The following is a 21,915-nucleotide window of genomic DNA, read 5'->3' as shown; positions in this document are numbered from 1 at the left end:
TTTAGAAGAAAATGACCTCCTTCAGCAGTGGAAGCTCCATTTATATGTCTGTCTCTACATAAAAATGCTGTGGTATTTACCAGCTTGCCTCTCTCTGTCCCACATTACTTGTTCTTGCCTCCGTGTTGCACTTCTGTTGTGCAGCTACCTTGTGAGCCCAGTACAGTCCAGGAGCTAACCAGTTTCTTCCTGGTTTGTTTTTCTTACTTGGATCAGTTCCCTGATCCTGAAACAGTTGTGCCAGCACAACAGGAGGAAAGAAATGCAGAGCACAAGAGAAGAGTGGTACATCTAAGCCAGATTTCGTAACGCTATTGCCACAAGCAAGCATACTATCGCAGACACAACTAGAGCCTATACAGCTGTCTATTTTGCCCAGAAATCAGGATAAACAAACAGGCATGAAGTAGAAGTAAGCATGAAGTTTCAAATCTCATTTGAATGCTCATACCTGAGTATACAGGCATTTTATTAATGGTGAGTGAATATGACAGGCATAAGGGATTTATTATCTATGACAATGAAACCTGGTAAGGAAAAGTGCTAGTGTATAAAGTGTGTGTACGGGGTTTCTGTGGCAAGGTTTTCGTAGCAGGGGGGTTGCAGTGGTGGCTTCTGTGGGAAGCTTCCCCTGTGTCCAGTGGAACCCCTGCTCAAGAAAGCACCTGGCAGGATCCATGGCTCCAGGGAGAGAGGAGCCTCTGCTGGAGCAGAGGAGCTGGCAGGAGCTGTGACCATGTGGGGTACCCACACTGAAGCAGCCTGTTCTGAAGGACTGCACCCATGGAAGTGACCCACTCTGGAGCAGTCTGTTCCTGGAGGACTGCACCCATGGAAGGGACCCATGCTGGAGTACTCTGTTGTTGAGGGACTGCATGCTATGCAAAGCCCATGCTGGAGCAGTTCCTGAAGAACTGGGCCTATGGGAAGGACTCATGTTGGAAAAGTTCATGGAGGACTGTCTCCTGTGGGAGGGACTCAATACTGGAGCAGGGAAAGAGTGTGAAGAGTCCTCTCCTGAAGCAGAAAGAACAGCAGAGACAAATGTGATGAACTGACCACAACCCTCATTCCCTGTCCCCCTATGCTGCTGTGGGGGAGGAAATAGAGAACTCAGGAGTAAAGTTGAGCCTGGGAAGAAGGGAGGGATTTGGGGAAGGTTTGGGTTTGTTTCTTATTACCCTTCCCTAATGAGACATTCCCAAATTGAGTCTGTTTTGCCCATGATGAAAATTGGCAAGCAATCTCCCTGTCCAGCAATCCACGAGCCTTTTGTGATATTCTCTGTCCCCTGTCCAGCTGAGGGAGTGACAGAGCAGCTTTAGTGAGCACCTGGTATCCAGCCACGGTCAACCCACCACACTGTGGTGGCACACAAGCATGCCTTTTATGTTTATATATACCAAATTGCTTTGAATGTGCATTGCATCCATGCAAGGGGATTTGAGGACTGGGGTCAGGGATAATATAGCTTATATCTTTCTTTATATTTCACTATCTTCAGCAGACATCTAGATAAAACATTGAACAAGAAAGCTTTTAAAGCAAAATGGACAAACAATGTAGAGTAAAATACAAATCTGAACTCAGAGAGACTGGATAACTTAATATTCACTGATCTCTGATATATACTTGAGAATGAAAGCATCACCTTGCAAGAGATGTTCAGCATCTTGCACACAATCTGCTTGATTGTTTAAGACTCGTGCTCACATCTCTGTGAAGTTTTTATTCTCATCAGTTTTTATACAAAAGCCTCCACTGAAATCATCAAGAAGTGCACTTTAAGACACAGTCTCCTACTGTGGTTCTGAATCCTTTTCTGACCAATTCAGGAACAAAGACAAATGGGAGACAAGGGTCCAGCTTGGATCTGCACATGAAAGTAAGAATTAACAAGTAAGACTGAGCAACAGCAAGGGATCACTCCAAGGTCAGTGCTGCTGAGTGCTGCTATTATTTCAGACAGATAATAAATGCAAAAATAATGCTCACCTGTACTGCACAGGTCCCAGCAACCCCTGCCAGGGTCAGGCTCTGCTCTACCAGTCCTTATATACACAGACAGTACCAGATAGACCCATGTCTGAAAAATTCACAGATAAGAGCAGATGATAGCAAACAAACAAATCTAATACCTTTACTGGGAAAAGAAAAGCAGTGAAAAGGCAGCTATGCCTATGGGAGAGTAAAAACACAAGGCTGAGCTATTGGAGGCTCATAGAAAGTAGTGTAATTTTTGCAGCAGTCACCCTTGATTCTGCTTGCATGTATTTTGTTCTGACTGCGTTGCTTCATATAGGAGTATATGTTTGTGTTGATGCTCCCACAGTGTCATGGCTGCTTTGAAGGTCACTCATGAAGTAAGCCAGGCAAAAGCTCTACCGAATACCATTTCCAGTCATTGTTATATATGTTTTTCTCCTTACTCATCTAGACTTTGAGCCTCTAACTGTTTGCACATGGAAGCAGTCTGGTTTCCCACAAGCATTTAAAGGGTCATGTGCATGCTTACACCTGTACTTCTTGTGTTGTAGCCAGCAGTCCTGATTTCTCAAAAAGCATGAGAGAGTTGCATTTAGAAGCAGATTAAGTGAAAGAAGCCTGTGTGCATGTACCTGTGTCATGTTTTTTTAATGACAGATAAATAGTCCTGGAGGAGATGTCTGGCCTGTAAAAAGTATCCAAAAAGGCTCCACTTCAAGTTTTCTTCAAATTCTTGTAGGGACAACAGCTGAGATTTCCACATAGTTTATAGTAATTACAATTTCAGCCTGGACAAAAAGGAAATAAATTGGTATTTGCTCATAAAATACCAGCAAGCCCTACTGTGTTTTTAAACAGCTCTTTCTTTTGTTACTTACCTCCAACTCCAGCAGAAATTAGGGTGCTTCAGAGATCCTTTAGGGTTACCAGAGTAACCAGGTCACTTCACCTAGAAGTGAGAGTTCTCACTAAATCTGTAGTAATTGGTCTTATATCTTTATAGTTCCGGATGTGGGCAAGTGAAAATTGTGCCTGAAACTCATGCTTTGAAACTGATAGGCCAGATGGGAAAAGTAGAAAACATGAATGATCAGAAGAAAAGTAGATAACAGGTGAAGCCTAACATCTGAGAGGAAATATCCAACTACTGGCATGAGTGTTAGGAGAGGGTTTTCTCCTGCCTGTGAGGGATGGGAGAAGCGGGTAAGCCCTCACATTTAGGGATGCTGAAAACAGGACCCACATGGTTCTATTCTAGCCCAACTAGATGCCATCTTTGCCACTAGTGATAAGGCTGATACCCTGAGGAATATACTCAGGCTGTACTCAGCACAGTGTGCAGTAACAACAGAGTTGCAGTAAGTAATGTCAGGGCTTCCAAAGAGCCCAGGAGAGAGATGACGACATACCAACCCAACCTGTCATTTTACTGCAGCTGTCTTTTGCAAGTGACAATATCTTTGACTGTTCTTTATTTTAACTAATTTTAACATATCTGAGGCACTTGAAGAGTAACAAAAACATATGATCTGCTGTGGCAATAATTAAATCCTATGTTAATACACATATTAATAGTGCTGTAAGACAATGAAAAACCATAGTCCTAGAGGGAAAACGCATAGAAAACTTATAGAACAAAGATACCACTGGCAAAGTCAGCATATGAAGAGCACTTAGCTAGAATATCTTTGTTAAATCAGAGTATCTCAGGGGGAAGGACGGAGAGGGATCACACAAAGGAGGTTTAAAAATCTGCCAATTTCTTATGCAAGTAATTAAAGTGGTTTTAGCTGCTAATGTGTCTTTGGGAGACAGCCACCAAATGTGGTGTGTTGAGTACATAGGACAAACCTTGCTTCAGATTTTGTCCCCATGTGCATGGGATATTGAATTCAGCTAAATGTTCCTAAATTTCATTACTTCTTTATAACTGGTTTTTGAAAAGGTAGTGGCACCTGCAAATTGTCTTTCTGTGCATGAAAAGCTGTCAGTCTGTAAGACCAAAATACTCTCAGAGTAGGAGACTTTAGGAAAGTGACCCTTTGCTGGCCTGCTTTGGGAGATGTAACATGCTCCCAGATGCTGAGTAACCTACAGCCTAAAGAAACACTTCAAAGGAAACAGTTTTGAAGAAAGGCTATGGTAGAAAGATTATATTTTCAGTTGTTCACCCTCAAAAGTGCCTTGTTAAACTACTGTAATAGCTGCATATTCCACAGGGTGGAATCCTTCAGGTTTTGCCTGATTATGACTGAAAGATGCAAGTCCACCTCCCTTGTAAAAGCTGAACATTTACTCTGAATTTATATTCAGCTTCTAAAAGCCTCTTTCCAGTCTAGATAAATAATGTAGCAATATTTTAATCTTTATTTTTCCTAAAAGTTCCTGCGGTCTAAACACTCTTGTGGAACTGCCTGGGAATCTCCTGGAGACTGCAGCTTTTCAATGAGAGGAGTTGAAAGTGAAGAACTTGAATGGAAAAGGAAACTTTAACCCGGAAAGTTTTAACTTTTTCAGGGTTAAAACTGAACTTAATGTCACTAAATTTTTACTCCTAACTTCACAGTAGTGTTCCCCAGGGAAACAATCATGAACCAGTACAAAGTCATTTACATGTTTGAAGTTACATGATTGGTTTTCAGGTTTTCAGAGATCTTTTGTTATTTTTACCTTTCCAGGTACATACTGGTGCATAGGGAAGTATCTCTTTCTTCTGCCCCTCTGGAGTGTGGAAGCTCAGAACTCAGAAGAAGGTGGAAAGGGAGTATATATTCACTGGAAAGACTGAAACAGCGTTAAAAATTTCTCTGTTCCAGTTTGAGTTTCACTTGTGGAGTGTTAGGGAGGTCTTGATGGTAGTGGTGGTGTTCAAGTGACCTAATGAACATATTTTCTAGTAAAATTCCAGCTGCAGCTTGTTAAAACTTAAACTGACCTTTCCACTGATATGAGAAGAAAGTCTGAAATGGATCCCTTGGTCTTGGCCTTTCTTATGTTCTTGTGAGCATTTCAGCAAAAGTCTCTGATAAAACAAGTGGATCGGAGGGGATTTTCTATTGCCAAAGTTGTTCACTTGAAACTAGATTGTGACCACAAGCTTATTTGAAAGGAAATGCTATATGGCCCTAGATTTATACAACCAAAGACCAGTTTCTACTGATGTCCCTACTAGCTTTCCTACGAGTGAAATCCAGGCCTTTCAAGGGCACTTGGACAGGGAGAAATTATCCTGGTTGCACTTTAGGCACCTTCAGTGGCCTTTAGGAGAGACCAAGTTTCCCCTTTAGTGTTAGCCTTGCTGCTTATTGCCCTGGTTGCCCCTCTCTGAGTTTTAATTGTCACATCCAGCATTTTGTAAACAAGTAAACAGAGATCACTCTTTTGTTTGAACCACAGGCAAGGAAAGCTAAAGGAGCTAGATAAACAAGGAGGGAGCATGTCAGAACTCTTGCTTTAGGCTGGTGAGACAAAACTTGGTTTCACATCTCAGGTCAAGGAGTCAGGTCAAGTAAAACTCTGCTATGTTCTTTTTCATAAAGGCTCATTTTGGGCATTACAGGAGACAGGCAGGAAGGAGACAAGGGGCGAGTGAGAGACTTGCATTAAATTAATTTAAAATCTTTAAGTCAAAATGCTTGTTAGTTTGGTTTCAGTTTTTGATTATTTTTCCTTCTTTCCATAAACTATTTTTATAAATGTACTTTTAGACAACGTTTGAATGTAGGAGGCCTGGCCTGGCAGAGCAAAGATTTACTTTTTAATGGGAAAAAAAAAAACCCAAAAATGTTGAGCTATTGCAGCATTGTCAAAGAAAGGTTCCAATTAAAAGGAGATTGGCATCAACTGATTTAAAAAATCTTAAATGAACATAACAAGAGATAAACTATTGACCTTTGTCTTTAGGAATGCTTTTCTCAGTTTTTCTGTACTCTGTGTTTCTCTGTGAATGTGCTCTAATATACACAGCCTAGCTTGTTAGAATTTTATCTGGTGCACTGGCCCTGCTGCTGGAAACAATACAATTTTGGACATTTCTATTTCAAATAGACAGTGGCTCTGTATACCTCCTAGTCGTATTCTAATCCTCATTTCACGTGCTCGTGGTGAGTTTTAAATGTGCCTGTTTTACTTTTCCATAGAACCATAGAATCATAGAATAGTTAGGGCTGGAAAGGACCTTAAGATCATCAAGTTCCAACCCCCCTGCCATGGGCAGGGACACCTCACACTAAACCATGTCACCCAAGTTTCTGTCCAGCCTTGCTTTGAACACCACCAGGGATGGAGCATTCACAGCTTCCTTGGGCAACCCATTCCAGTGCCTCACGACCCTTACAGTAAAGAATTTCTTCCTTATATCCAATCTAAACTTCCCCTGTTTAAAGTTACATCAAAAATATTGTTAAATCCTTTAAGGAAACTGTGAAAGCAGCATAAAGGAGATCCAAAGGACATTTAAGACATTTTACTTTTCCAAAAATAAAAGGGTTTGATACAGTCTCTGTTGGGGTTTTGGTGGGGTTTTTTCCTGATTTGTAAACTAATGAAAAGAGCCATGTTACTCACAAAAACAACTATGCATAGACAGATTAAATCAGGGGGTTTTGTTAAGTTTGCAGGAAGTCCTGGGAAGGGTTCCTGCTGGAATATATGGGCTGTTTATGGCTGCGTAGATCTACTTCACCCTTCCTGCTCGTACTCAGTCACAGTTACACAAGATTTACAGATTATACTAGTGCATACAATGTCATAGCCCACCTACCAATACATAAATGTCGGCAGCAGTTTGAATCATTCTGCAACCACAGCTTGGCACAAGGCATGTTCAGCTTACAACTGCCCAGGGGCACGCAAAGACCTTCTTGGTACATCAACCATCCAAGTAGCAGGAAGCTCTTATTTTAGGAAGCCTTGAGTACGTAAGTTCACGTTTGTTTGTGGCCATGGTCAGATTCACTTCTCAATCAGAGAACCAGCCACAGCCGTAGGTAGAAAATGCTACTGATAGCGAAACTGTGGAGTAGACTGCAGGAAAGTTCAGGTCTGGAATAATTCATGTCCAAAACCTGAATAATTATACTGGAATGCAAAACGTGTTGCAAGGTTTGGTAGGCTTGATGGGTTTAAGAGAACGGAGCGTTAGCAATGAACTCATCTGTCATTGTAGGATATAAAAAAACATCTAAATCTCTGTGGGTTGGTGTTACATGAAGGGTTCTTTTGAAAACCAGGTATTATAGCTTTTAACTGACATCCGGCTGCGGTTCTGCACCGGCAAAGAGATGAGCTAAGTAGCTGGGGAGTTGGTGCAGTGAATGGTGCTAATTGCTAGCAAATCTGAAAGGGGTTATACTGTGCAGCCACTACAGTAGTGGAGAGTAGACTCAACTACCCAGGACATCACTTCCAGTGCAAGTGTCCTAAGGTTTTGTCTTTAAATAAAGAGAAATACTCCGTGTGTTAAAGAAATTGTTCACTGAAGCTATTTTGAAGCGTGGTTTTTGCACTATCTGCCCTTTCTGGATGTTGTTTTAAAACAACATCTTCACGTAGATTTCAGAGAAGATGAAAAAAATGAAGCATTTCAGGTTGCTTATTTTAAAGGAGATATTTATGGTGGCTCCAGCAGTTGGTAGTGGCTCATCTTGAGTTTGCCAGTGCTCAGCAAAGGTCAGGGCTGTCCTCTTTGGATGTGTATGAGGGGGGATTGGAGACAAGTACCTACCAGGGATGCATCTGAACACAGGGCATTAGAAATTAAGTGTACAGTGTTTTCAACACTGCACAGTTGAGGCTCCATGATTCTGATTTTTGGTTGTTGATTTGGTTTGGGGTTAGTTTGGATTTTTTTTTTTTTGTTACAAGAGATTTTTCTGCAGCTGAATTGCACTTTAATCGATTCTTATCTTTTGAGCTACTGTAAATAGATAAGCCATGGCCTATGACAAAATATATAATTAAGCTGTCCAATTCATATCAGGGTAGACGGTTCTTTGAAATTCCATAATATATTTTCTCTGTGTTGATGTGCTGTTTCTCTCATGTATTCTCTGTTTTTATGGACTTGTGACGATCTTTAACCTAAGCAGGGTACTTCAGTCAGATGTCTCCAGTTTGGGGGGGGCATGTAGCTGACAGTCCTGTAGAAATGTAAGCATGTGACGGGAGACTAGAAATGGTCAAATCCTACAAGTCCACATGTGGCTGCTGAGAGGCAGGACAGTGATTTCACTGCAAGGTGTCAGAGGGGAGAAGAAAGCGTGACACGCAATGCGATGGGGTCTGCACACATCTGCTGTTTGTGAGCACCCCTGGGCTGCACGGAGGATGCTGAAGCAGTGTGGGTGGGTGACCACCGAATGCCGTGCTAATGTGCCCAGGCTTGGCAGACACAGTGTTACCACAGCTGTGCCCTGCTTCAGGCGCTGGAGCTGTTGCTGCAGCAGTGCCAGGCCTGTTCCCAGGCATGTTGTTTCCTTGTATTGAACAAACAGGAAGACCGTTTTCCCCTTAAGGTAAAAGTTACACTGTTAAAAGTTGCATTTTGCTAGTGTGCAGTTGCACATTTGCTGTGTGCAGTTTTTTCATGCCTAATGAGAAGACATCCCTGGGGGAAATATTTATTATGGACATTCCTAATGGAATTAAATTTCAGGCAAGCATCACCAACATGCATGGTAAGGACAGAGTTCCTGGTGACATCCACAGAATTCAAGCCCCAGGAAGTCCTGGGCTAATGACTTGCCCCTTTATCCTGGACATGTCCTGGAGATCTCAGGTGGAGCCCACTGTCAGCAGCATGGAAAGGAAGGCAGGACTGTGTGTGAAAAAGAGGAAGAGAAGATATTCATGTGCTTTAGTTAAGTCATTCCACCGCTGCTGAGGTTTTCAGCCACCTCCTTGTATGTTTTCTCAATAGATCCTCTAATATATGCAGGCATTTTTGTGACATCTTTCCACAATGATATTTGTCATAACTGCTGTTGAAAGTTCGGTATATGGTTCCTCAGTACTGTGCTTTGCTAGTGGCCTAGGTTTTTGGAGAGCCTATGCAGTAAAACATATTTGAAGAGACAGATATGAAAATCATGCTCATGCTGCCATTACAGGTAAACTCAGCCAAACTAACATGAGCTTTTCCAACACCCTCATTCAGAAATTAATGGGAGTTTTCTTTCAAGCAAGCTGTTGTTTTCTGTTACAGCTGTGTGCATACTTGTGATTGAGGAAGCAGTGCATAGTGATTAGGCAGAAATGTTTTTCTTCCTTCTTGTCACAGCAGCCTATGTTTCACATCACATTCCCAGAATTAATTGCCCCATGCAGATTCTCACTGGCTAGTAGCCACCTTGTACATGAGCTGAAGTAGGAGTGAGAGGCCATGGAAGAAAAGCTGCCGTAATCTGAGATCTCTTACAACAGCCTACTCAGACCTTGCTCTGCAGGTCCACTTTCACGTCCTAGTCTTGTGTGCCTTTTGGTGGATTGCTCGTGCAAGCACCAAACACCCCTGCTTTCCTTCCCTTGAGTGTCAAAGGTGGCATTCCCACTTCCCATGAGAGCTGTGATCCTCGGTGCCTTTGCAGGATCCAGCTGTGCTGAAGCTGTTAGGCAGAGATAAAAGCAATGGGATGCTATTTTCCCCAGGCCCTGATGTGTGCCAGCAGACCCTGCTGAAATTCAGCCACCACCCAGCCATGGGTGCTCTGCGATGGGCTCCTTGGTTGCCACAGTGGGAAGGAGGGTGCTCCTGGGCTGAGCATCCCTTTGCACATTCCTGCAGGCCAGGAGCAGGGGGCAAAGCAGCAGGGCAGAGCAAAGCTGCTGTGCAGGTGGGGTCAGTAGGACTGTGCAGTCCTGAGAAGGAGTGATCTCAAGTGGCTTTGTGCATCGTTTCTGCCATGGAGTCATAAAATCATAGAATAGTTAGGGCTGGAAAGGACCTTAAGATCATCTAGTTCCAACCCCCTGCGGCATGATGAGACCTGAGAACAAGGTTTTGGAAACCACTGGCATACATTGAGTCTTCTGGTTTAATATTGTATTATGCTTAGGGATGTTGTGATACCTCTCCAGTGTGACTGCTCTGAGGGATTTGTGTGGTCTTGGCCACTACATCTCTAAATCACGCCATGAAAAGATGTTTCTTCCTTATGTTCCTTCAGAACAGAACTGAAGTTTCTCTTATCATTACACTCTTTCAATCCAGTTCATTGTGTGCCTGAGTCAGCCTGTAATTTCCTTCTCCTTTCAGGCTTGCAGGAAGCAGATTATGCTGCTGACACAGGTTTTTGTGATATAAGTAAGAAAGTTCAGTCACAATAGCAGTCACCAGGATAGCCCATGGAACCTGAGGTGCACACAATTAAATTATGTGATTATACTTTTTTGATGTAGAAGAGTGGTTATTATGACAGCCTACCAGTAGGCCAGATACCATATAACACATGCTAGCACATACAGCATTTAACTCTACTTTTGTCACATACCTGCTATCCCTTCAGGTTTTTAAATAGCTGGCAGTATGATTAAAGATATTTGCTCACTGCTCAAAGGGTGTGTGTCTCTCCATACTTGTCACCCTTGCTACTGGAATAATCCTTGCAATATCCCTTGCACACCATTAACATGACAAAATATGATAATTTTTAAATATATCACTTGCTGCTATTTGTTTTGCAGTAACACCAATGAGTCCTGGTCATTCAGCAGCTGCTAAGAAAACCAAGTAAAAAGCAGTCCCTGTGCCACACCTGACGTTTTAGGTCATGGTACCACAGGGACAGCTTGCAGATGTCAAATGCAAGGGGGGAACCCTTCCTTTGTCTCTTTCTGTGTGCAGCTTTCCTAGAGGTGACTGCAGTGCTTGCCTTGTGATGAAGCCAACCTGTTCAGCTGCTAGCCTAGCAAAAACTGTTTCCAAAGGAGTTTGCAGACATTGTTTTAAATGGAGACAGCTCCCTGGCCAGTCAAGGGAATAGCAGAGCTGACCAAGGATGGGTGGTCAGAGGGTGAGGCAGGGAAGGGGAGTTGGACTTCCACTTCTTGGCTCTGTCATGCTGCTGTTACACGGAACTATATTTCAGCTAAGTCAGAAACTTGTTCTGCATACAAAAAAAAATTAAATGGAAGAATAATGGAAATGATCAGGGAATGATACCTGTGCATGAAGTGTTTGGGTCTCTATAGTTTGGAGAAGAGGAGATTGAGGGGTGACCTTATTAGTGTATATAAATATATAAAGGGGGAGTGTCACGAGGATGGAGCCAGGCTCTTCTCAGTGGCAAACAATGAAAGGACAAGGGGTAATGGGTACAAATTGGAGCACAAGAGGTTCCACTTAAACCTGAGAAGAAACTTCTTCTCAGTGAGGGTGATGGAACACTGGAACAGGCTGCCCAGGGAGGTTGAGGAGTCTCCTTCTTTGGAACATTCAAAACCCGCCTGGACACGTTCCTGTGTAACCTTATCTAGGTGTTCCTGCTCCGGCAGGGGGATTGGACTAGATGATCTTTTGAGGTCCCTTCCAATCTCTAACATACTGTGATACTGTGATACTGTGATACTGTTTATAGCAGTGCTTGGGACTGCATGATAGTAGTGATTTTAGCTCAGTCTGGGCCTAAGAGACTTTTTTGGAGTGAATTTGATGAAAAGTTGAATTAGACTTTTTTAACATGAAATGGAAAATTTAATATTTCTTAGGATTCTCGGAGTGGTTTAGGAAGTAGCAGGATGTTACAAAAAGTAGCTGAACTCTTTTTCAGAATTAAAAATTTCAGAATTAAAGATCTTTGACAATTTAATGTATTGCCAAAAGTAGCTGAGGTAGTTGAGAATCAAAACTGTTATGTAGTTACAGCCCATGCTTCAGTATTTTTGAATTTTTTCCCTTTTTATGGGATATGTCATTTTCTGATTTTCAGTCAAATACATGAATAGTTTTGCATGTTCTAAATAATAGTCATTTCTAACAGGCTGTAGCATGAAATGCAGTTCTGAAACTTCCTGCGGGCATAAGAAAGAAGGTGCTATCCTGACCAGAGGTGAATCTGTTGTAGTATTTAGTCACTGAGGATGGCCAGTGGTGAATGATAAGGAGGGTGTGCACTTGTCTGGAAGGGGACAGTGGGATGACTTAGAGGGGGAAAGGAAAAGTACCTTTGCAAAGGTTTAAGAGTCTGGATGCCCTCTTGTGAGAGAAATAGGATGCTTCTTGTCTGACAGTGGAAGAAAATACTTTGAATAATACCACACGTTTAGATAAACTGTGAAGGGACCTTGAAAGTGGAGATAACCTGATAGGAGAGCATAGAGGTCAGTGCAAGAGACCTTAGTGTGACGACTCCTTTCACTGTTCAGGCAATATTTCTGATTATATTTTGATGGAGTTTCCAATAGGAAAGAGGAAAGACAAGCCATGGGAAGAGAAAGTCATATTGCAGCTAGATGCAATAGACTGGCACAGAATGAGTTTCCCTCCTGTGGAATAGGCAGGGACGTGATAAGCATGACCCATAAGAGTAAGGAGAAAGAGGAAAGTATACTGAAAGCAAAAATACTAGATTTTCTTGTGTCGTATTTGGCAGAGGCATATTTGTTGTGTCACAGAGAGGGTCGGCAGCACCCCACTAAGACAGCTGATCAAGAGTTCCCAAAACATCAGCCAGCCTCTCATAGAGAGAAGGTCTCCAAAGTGTTGACTCCTAAAATAATGTTAATGCATGCAGTGAATTTCAAAGGCCATGTGTTCTGACTCATGGACAAAATCCCAAGGAGCTAGTGTATGCTCACTGAAGATGTATATAGAAATATATGTGTGTAAAGATATATATGAAAAAATAGATATAAAATGAATAAAAATGCTTTGCTTTTACAGCCAATCAGGTCTAACTGTCCCTGTTGAATAACATGTATGTGTTCTTCCCCTTTTTTACTCAGCTTTCTGCAGATGTGTTTGCTATCTGCTACATGTGTTTTATATCTTATGTCCTTATTTCAACAGATTTTTTTTTTCCCTTTTTGGAGAAAGCGTTTGGGTGCTGATACTTTTCTGTGCTGTTAATGAAAATGAGTGTGTTGTCTTGCCAAAATACAAAATGTCTTCTCAGGTAACTGGTGTTAAAGTTTATTGCTTAAAAGAACATGTTCCAAATTTAGGCTTCAGAAAATTGGTTGTATTACTAATAATTTCCCCTTCATTTTTTGATGGTTGACTTTAGATATGAGGATATGATTTCCAGAAGTGCTGCGTAATTACAGCTGTAACTGAAGTAGTAGAATATATTCTTGGGGCATAAAATGTGCAGGCTAATGCTGTAACTGAAAAATCAGGTGTATGGTGTCTTCACGGGGCAGCCAGAATTGGTGAAGAGTCGTGACTCTCCATCTCAGTAGCTGAGGTCTAGGATGATGATGATAATGTTGCTCCTTTGTTCTGCAGGATGTTTGAAGTCAGGGAGCTATGTCTTTTGCTGTTTGTGTTAAGAGATGCTGTATGTTCTCCCAAAACATATATCCTAGATAAAGATTAAAGGAATAAAGTTTGTTTCCTTTTCACTCAATAAGAATTAAGGAACAGGTTTTCTTTGGGAAGGATTCCAGTGCTTTATGTCATATCCAGACCCATCTGTCAAGTCTCTCAACCGCTGAGGGTTTGATCCAGTTAAACACATTTTTGAAGTGTTGTCTTGAATGAACCCTGCCAGGTCATGGCATTTGGTTCTTCCCGGTGTGTTGATGTTTGGATATTGTGTGCCTCAGGCATCATCTGCTTTATCCCCTGAATGGAGCCCTATGCAATTAGTACATTCACAGAGCTCTGGCTTGTTATTTATGAAAAAGACTCTAACCTTTTCTTCCAAAAGCAGTTACCACGCTTAACTGCTTTTACCTTTGCTGCTCAGATAAGTCTCTTTCTGATGCTGGGGAACAGCAATAAAATATTTGTGTTCTTGATTGTAGCCAGCCAGACTTCATCCATTTTATTAGTCTCTGTGGACTAAGTCAAAAGGACTATGTTAGTAACAGTTTTTTTATAACCCCTTCTCCTCAGACATATTCCCAGTGCTTATTTTGCATTGGAGATTTTATAGGCGTTTTTTTTCCACGTGTCTTATTTCAGTTGTTTTGTTAGTGCAGTTATGGCCTGTTCTAAAGTGTTAATGATTATCAAGATGATATGGAAGGAATTTGGGACTTCCTTATAAAATGATCCAGTAAAAGGTATTGGATGATTAATTTGAGGATAATTTTAAGAATCAGTAGTGTTTTTAAAGAAGAGGATCAGCGATCAAGTATTATTATGGAAGGAGTTGCCATTCAAGGTACTAACTTCATAGGACCATGTTCCTCTGCTTGGACTATGAGCAGCAAAGTGATGCTGTGGCAAAGTTGCAAGAGGAGGGAGCAATAAAATCTGTAATGGTAAAGTGCATTCTTTGGCAGAGAAAACTAAAATAGAGGGCTCTAGAAATGTCTATTTCTCCTGGTCATAAATCAAAGATGACGAATAGTGTTCTGGTTATTCTGATACTGGAAGCAAAATCAGAATTGCATTGCGTTGTCAGTTCCTTGAGGCTTCATGCTGAACAGAATCCATTTTGATAAAGGTGCCGTGTCAATGCCTCTAATGACCCTGGATATATTTTCTTCTCAGGTCCTCAGCTCCAGGAGATGGTCACGTTTCTGGTTTCTTCTGGAACAAAATGCTTCAAGACACGTCTTACTGGGGGCAATGTTTGTTTAGTAGAAGGGAGGTACAGACTCGAGTAAGGTTCATGCTAACGCATAAATATTAGATATTTGTCTAGACATGAGAGCATACCTGTCACCAGGGGGTTTATGTTTTGGCTTAGTTCTATCTTCAGAAAATTAAGAGTTCTGAAATAAGGTATATTTCATAGAACTGAGAATGTTAAATGAATAGCAAAATTGAGAATGTGAAATAAATAGCAAAATGAAGTTTTGCTATATATTTATTGTCAGAAGGAGGTTTTAGACACAGTTCCTTTGTCTGCTGTACAATTTCTGCCAGCTAAGGATGGGATAAGAGCTGATAAATTTTTCACAGCATTTCATTAGATGAAGAAATCAATAATTTCTCATTTCTCCTTAAATGGGCATCCACCATCAAGAACGGAAGATCTGTGCAAAACAAGACTTGTCCCTTGCGCTAAGTGCTCAACTTTATAGCTATGCAAATAGGTTACACCTGAGTCAATAGCACGGTAGTAGCTTTTTCTTACTCTCTGATTCCTGTGACTGTCATAAGATGAAGAAAACCATTAGCAGTAGCACAGCTCTGTGCAGCAGTTCAGCTGTGTGTGGAGCAGGACTGAGTATGCTGAATTAGATCACGGAGAACTGATAACAAATGAGGGAAGGGAGACTGCCTCCCAGTTGAATAGTTTATTGCAGTGGCCTGTGTTTTTAATCTCAAGAATAGGAGATTGCTGGCTTTAGTTACACTTTCAGTAGATGAATTACACACTGGTGGCAGCTCTCATTTGACATGTAATAATCGATACTTCTCTGCTTACCCACAAATGAGCAGCAGAGAGCTACCTAATGATCCAGAGAAGGAAAAAGTCTGTCATCTTAAACAAATCTTATATGCATTCAATGAGGCCTTTGCTGTATAACATTTTAATGTATTCTTGTTTTTCTGGTGACTTTGTGAATGCAAATTGCTTGTGGACCTTTTAGCCTAAACATGAGGGTCTGCAGCTTTTCCAGCTCCATGAGCCTGGGGGAAATCTCAGCCTCTGGGGCAAGCAGGACCAATTTCAGGAGAGCCCCATGGCACTGCCCATGTCCTAGGGACATCAGAGCACAGTGTCAGATTTGGCCTCCTGGGGAGGAGCACACTGGTGAGCAGGAGGGAGGCCTCCATGAGTGCAAAACCCACCACGGTTACATTGGCTTGTGCCTCATCTTTGAGTGGGCCATTACAAGCATATCGCAAATTGTGGCCATGCCTGTGTGCTTGCCTACACATGGCAGATTAATGTCTTTGTAAATGCACTTTTCACTGACTGTTGAATACTTAGATCCCTCCCAGGGCTCTCACAAGCAGTATTGAATTCTTGGAAACTCATCGTCTGACCTTTTTCTTTTGGAATATTTATTAGTGTGCAACAGCTACAGACTTACTCAAAGCGTTAGCAGTAGCAGCAAAAGTTGATAACTATTACTAGTGTGCACTCTTACTGGTTTTAAAGCACCAGAGTAACTAGTTGTCTTCATCCTTGTTTGATTGCAATTATACTCAAATACAAACATCACTTAATGAACCTTGCAACAAGTAGGGGCTGAACCACTGTTATGTAGGGCAGTTCCATATCTATGTGGCAATATTCTTCCTGCATTAGCATAATTAAAGCTAAATATTGGCTACAGAGGGAGTTTGTTTTATTGCACCTCTCAGCCGAATGTGTGTCAGGGAATATGAGTGAGTGGAAAATGTCTGGAAGTAGGCAGCGTGCTGTGGTGTATTGCATTTCACTGACATGAGAGGAATGTGGCAGAGAGGTCTACAGTTGCCTGCTGTAGGCACTAGTACTCAGGCTGAAAAGCAGCTTGGGATGTGCCTTTTGCTTCATTAAGCAAAAGGCCTTATGCCTGTGGCATGAAGTGCTATAAAGCACAGTGTGGAACTATTCTAGTATATGTTGTTAGACAGGATTGCCAATCTCAAACATGTGAAATCACAAGTCAGATATTAGAACATAAATCTGTCTAGAAATTAGGAATATGTGGCTTTTTAAACTCTCTTTCCCTTTTACTTTGTAAGATTCATTTATTTTTAAGTGAAAGCTGAGATCTTCACTGACAGTTGAGATCCTCACCTGGCTTCAGGGCTTCAAGAAAAACACCAGATCTCAAAAAAACTTGCAAAAAGGTCATAAAAGTTCTTAGCAGTGAGTCAGACATCTGTAGAAGCTGTGTGACTGTAGAAGCTTTCTCACTGTAAACAGGATCTAAAAACCAGGGATGCAAAATGCAGGCTAAGCTCCTGGCACTGGCAGTTTAGTTGAGGTTTGCTTACCTTTAACAAATGTCACTCTCTGCACTCGCTCACGTAATTGAACAGCTGGCAAAAAACAAACCAACCAACGCTATATAGAAAGCATGTGTTTGGGAGAGAAACCACATGAGACAGTTTATAGCCCTTGCAGCCAGTTACTTACAGCTGATCTGTACCTGCTGTATCTTCTGCAGCATCCCAGAGCTTCATCCTGTGCATGTTGGGGTCAGTAGCAGGACTCCTGTAATGCTCAGGGATGCATTAATTTCCTTATCTTGTCTCATCTTCCAGGCTGCAGCTTTGGGATTTTGAACCACTCCACTGTTAGCAAGCAAGGAAGGTGGAGCATTCATGTTTCTAGGCACTTGCATAGCACTTAAAAACCAATACCAAGGGAGAGGTATAGGCATTTTTAGGATCCTTTGTTCGCTGTTCCTACTGACCTGCTCTTCAGTCCTAAGGAAGATAAACTACAGGGCCCACACTTTGGAAATACTAAGATCCAAGAATTAATAACTGTGTAGGATTTTTAATTCGAAACTCAAGTTTGTTGGTTTGGAAGGTGGGTGCTCCTGTGCATAGGTTAGGTATTTGGTAGGTGAGCTGTAAATCTGCTGTTCTCTCTGCCTCTCTTGAACTCAGCTGAGATTGTTTTTGGCTGTGCAACCCCAGAGGAACATTCTTGAAATAACATTTCAGCACCATAAACACGTCTCTATTTGATGCTCTGACATTTGGTGTTGGCAGCTCATCCCGTCTCTTCAGTCCGTGTGTGGCTGCCACCATTCAGCCAGTTCTTCTTTCCTGCACAGCTAGCTCAGATGAAAATCACCTTTCTCTCAAGAGTTCTTCAGGCAGCAGTTTAACATGGCTAAGCCTCAGGAACTCTGTCATGCAAATATAAACGTGCTCTTAGTCAACATTTAAAGCATTGTTTTCATTGTTTTTAAGAACCCTATTAGTTACAGAGGAATGATAAATAATCCAGTAGTCTGGAACCACATCGTTCTGGCTCAGGGAGCTGTTACCACTACAGATATGCTTTAGGTCTTGGAGGTGCACTTCTGTACTCTTGGATCTAGCAGTTCATCTAATGGTTCAGTGTAATTCAAACCCACTGAAGTCTGCAGGAGATACCATTCAGTCAGTGCATACTTCCCCCACCTCCAGTGGAAGCATTTATAGTCAGAAGCAATGCTTTGAAATGTTCTACTGCTGTCATATTGATAAGGAGGAAAAAAAAAGATACAGATATAAAGAGGTTGTGTGCATTAATTATTTATCTTGTAATCAAGAAAGTATAAAAATAATCCAGGATGAAAATTGGGAAGGGTTGTAAAGGAAAGCACTGGCTCTTTCAGTTTGAATAATGCAGACCGCATTCAGGCTTCCTCCACGGAACATGACGTCTAATCCCAGCACAAGTAAATACATGGTTTTTTCTCTAAAACAGATTTTAAAAACACACAGCTCTTGAGAGGAGACTAATTGTGCTCACTTAGCTTCAAATGAATAATTGAACTGTGTGGAGTTATTATTTTCCTGTCTCCTCTATAATGTTTTTTACTTATTAATTCTTAGATATTCAACTTTCAGGGTTTTTTAGTGTCAATCAAGCTCTGCTTCTATTGTCTGAAAAATAAAATACGTAAAGGAAAAATTGCCACAGATTTAAATACATTTACAGTATTGTAATTAAACCACTGGAAAATATGAACCATCAACTTTTTCTCTCAGGGACTTAGCCACCTATGGGATTTTTGTGCCTTTGAAGATCTCCCAAGAGATCCAGTGTGCTTTGCTTCTTCTGACTGCTATTGAAATAAAAGAAGCTTTTAGTCCTTTAAAATCTGTTGTCTTTATCTGCTTGCAATTATGCACATAGTAAGTGCTGTGGTATCAAAACAAAAACAAGTTGCTCTTCCTACACTTACAGTTTTGATGGGATTTGCAGTTTGGCCAGTCTGACTCTTACTGTATTTGTGATCATGGTGGATTAAGGCAGATCCCTTTGGTCTGGATAAAGAACCTTCAGGGCATCTTCAAACAGAGGAAAGGGTGAATAGAAAACAGACTGGAAAAAGACAAGAGAAGGCACCTGAGAAGGCAGGTAGACTGGTCCTGAGTCCTGGGGCATAACTAATGAGATACGTGTTGCTCCTTCTAGACATAAGTCTGGTGCCTTCTTAGAAGTCTCCACTAACAGCAGTCATGTCACCTAATGAGGGTTTGGGTAGATTTTTTTCCTGTAAGAAATGTTCTCCTCATGGCCAACTCACTCCACCAGGTGCCTGTGCCTTAGTCCTTAACTTGCTGCCTTTGTTGGGGGAGTAGGATGATGCCAAGTGAAAAGGGGAAGTGCTCAGGCAGTGGGAGGAAGGAGGTGGAGGGCCTTGATGGGGAGGATTCCTTGTCATTGTGTTTCTCACTACTGATGGCTTCAACTTTCTGATACTTTTGAAATGCTTTAGACAGATAGTGAGTAAGAGCAAAGTTTGGAATCTAAGGGGAACCTCACTCATGGAGAAACATCTGGGTCCCATTTGCGGAACCAAAAAATAGTAGTAAATTGACAGAAAGACATGACCATAATGCTCTTTTCTTGTCTTTTCTACCCTCACAGGTGAGCAGGAGCCAGCAGTGAGCAGTGATTCAGATATTTCATTGATTATGGCAATGGAGGTTGGACTGTCCGATGTGGAGCTTTCCACTGATCAAGACTGCGAAGAGGTGAAGTCTTGAAAAACAGAGATCCAACACTAAACTACAGGGGAGGGTCACAGGGAGGGACTGTGTCAGCTTTCTAGGATTTGGACCAGTCATGCACATGCCTCCAGAGCACTGTCACTCCTGCACACTCCATTCTGAGATGGTCACGAAAAGCAATAGCAACAGTTGTGTCTGCCTGGATGCGGTTTCATCATTTGCATATGTTCATTTTGTTCACACAGGAGATGAGCGCTTTCAGTTTACCCACGTGCTTGAGAGCGGTCATGTAACTCTTCAGTGGCTCATAAATACGCAACCGAAAAGACAGCTTGAGTGTTTTCTACACTTGTTCAGTTGGGTTTTGTTTCTTTGATTTGAAAAGACGTCCATTTGTTACTTTTGGTTGGTTGGTTATAGTTTGTTATGGATGGACACTCTGTTTTTGTTGACTGACCCCAGCTTTTTCAAGAGTTCAGTCCAGAAATCTGAATTCCCATTCACTGGTCACTTCATGATCTGACTCCAGCATTTATCATTGCCTTGTTGTTTCTGCATGAAGTACACATGGCTTCAGAAGGATGGTGCACCAGCACCCTGCATTAACGTGAAGTCTGCTTTCTTTAAGTGGGAGCCTTGGAAATAGCATATGCTGAAGGCCTTTATTTGTAGGATAGCTGTGAGTTAACAGAGATTGTTGATATTTGGGTTAAAATTCCATTGTGTTGGCTTTTATGTAGAGGTCTGTTCTACACAAGTATCATATAGTGAGAGGGAGAGAAAAAAAAGCTTAAAGCTTTACTCCATCCTTGTAGTCCTTTGCTATATTTTATGCCATTAGCAGTTGTCACTACAGTAATGGCCTTCCTACAGTTCAGTAGCTAGAAAAGAAGGTCTAGTAAAAACATCATGTTTCTTCTTAATTTTGCAGACCAAAGTCTGACTGGTAGGCTAAAGGAGTGTCTGAGAGGTTTCCAGAGGCTGCTTGTTGACAGCTGTGCATTATGTGGATGACAGTATTCTTAGAAAGGGTCTGAAGATGCTGATATCAGCATCAGAAATTGCTAACGAAGCAGGAGGCAGCTGGTTGAAATGTTTCTTCCTGGTTTGTTTGCATTTTTTTTCTTGGTGTTTTTCACTTCTTACCTTTTAAAACTTGTTACCCAACACAGGAGTTCAAGTGGTTCCTTGCCCTCCAGGGTCCCTGTCAACACTGTGGCAAACATAATAGAATACTTGCATTTTGTATATAGATGCATATACCAAATACATTGGGTAGAGGGGAGGGAATATGAAAATAGACAGAACTAACATAAATCAAAACGCCTAAGTAATAATGGCCTGCAATGATTATTTAGTTCATCCTGAGCTCTGCTTTTCATGGGAAAGCTTATATCATTACTTGTTCAGTGTATGATTTCCTTTTTCAGTCAAAATACTCGACTGTGAAGAAGCATTTTTAGCTTAAGTTACACAAGAGTACATGGTTTCTGTTGACAGTCAGATGATTTGAATCACGTTACTGCCTCCTGAGTCAAGTCCATAGAATCAACAATTCATCTTACATTGCAGCTTCATGGCAAGGTCAAACATTTTGCCTTGATGGTGTCATGGCAGCATCTCAAAATGCAACTATTAGGGTTCTTGCTGTGTTTAATCTCCTTGTGGATTTACTTGTTAAATGTGGAGACCAACTTCCAGCCAAAATTTGGTTTGTCAGATCTTATTCAGGAACAAATATGTTTAGAACTATCCCTAAAATTTTGGCTGACTTGCTTCTTTAGTACAGAAAGAAGGAAAAATTACACTTCATGCTTTTCGGTCCAGTTAGAACTCAATTCATTTTATAGCTTAATTTTTTTTATGTTCTTAGTCCCTGAATTCCAGGGTAACTTTAAGGCGAAGGAGCACAGCCTAATCATCCTTCAAAACCATGATCCGGAAATGTGCAGTTAGATTTTTATAAGCCATTTGAAAAGACATCTCTACTTAATTAAGGAGATGCTGGAAATCTGCTTGGTTTAAAAAGCAAGTTAGAGATCATTCCAAAGGGCACAGCCAGGTCAGTCTTGCCAGTATTTGTGGTTCTGTGATCATATTTTCCTTATTCTTTAATGTCTCCTCTATTCCTTGCTGCTATGGGAAAGGTCCCCAGCATCAGGAGGACCAGTGCTGAGATTCATCCCTACACAAGA

The 21,915-nt window shown here is 41.5% G+C and overlaps 1 protein-coding gene across 2 annotated transcripts in view; it reads left to right on the top strand.

The window, feature by feature from the left end:
- The window catches only part of RNF150 (ring finger protein 150), a 143,314-nt gene that overhangs the window by 98,159 nt on the left and 23,240 nt on the right, over nt 1–21,915 (top strand). Inside the window, exon 7 of one of the 2 annotated variants that reach the window (XM_061354108.1) lies at nt 19,638–19,744. In XM_061354108.1, coding sequence (XP_061210092.1) covers nt 19,638–19,744 — 107 coding nt within the window. Of the gene's footprint in view, nt 1–19,637; nt 20,236–21,915 lie in introns of those variants that run through there. The other variant, XM_061354109.1, reaches the window with a different exon arrangement.

Source organism: Neopsephotus bourkii, unplaced genomic scaffold, assembly GCF_033783945.1.
Source record: "Neopsephotus bourkii isolate Nb327-2 ecotype Australia unplaced genomic scaffold, CSIRO-AGI_Nbou_v1 NB_718, whole genome shotgun sequence".
In the NCBI taxonomy this organism is placed as follows: Eukaryota; Metazoa; Chordata; class Aves; order Psittaciformes; family Psittacidae; genus Neopsephotus; species Neopsephotus bourkii.
Note: the sequence above shows the minus strand (reverse complement) of the source record. Positions and strands in the feature narration are given on the sequence as shown.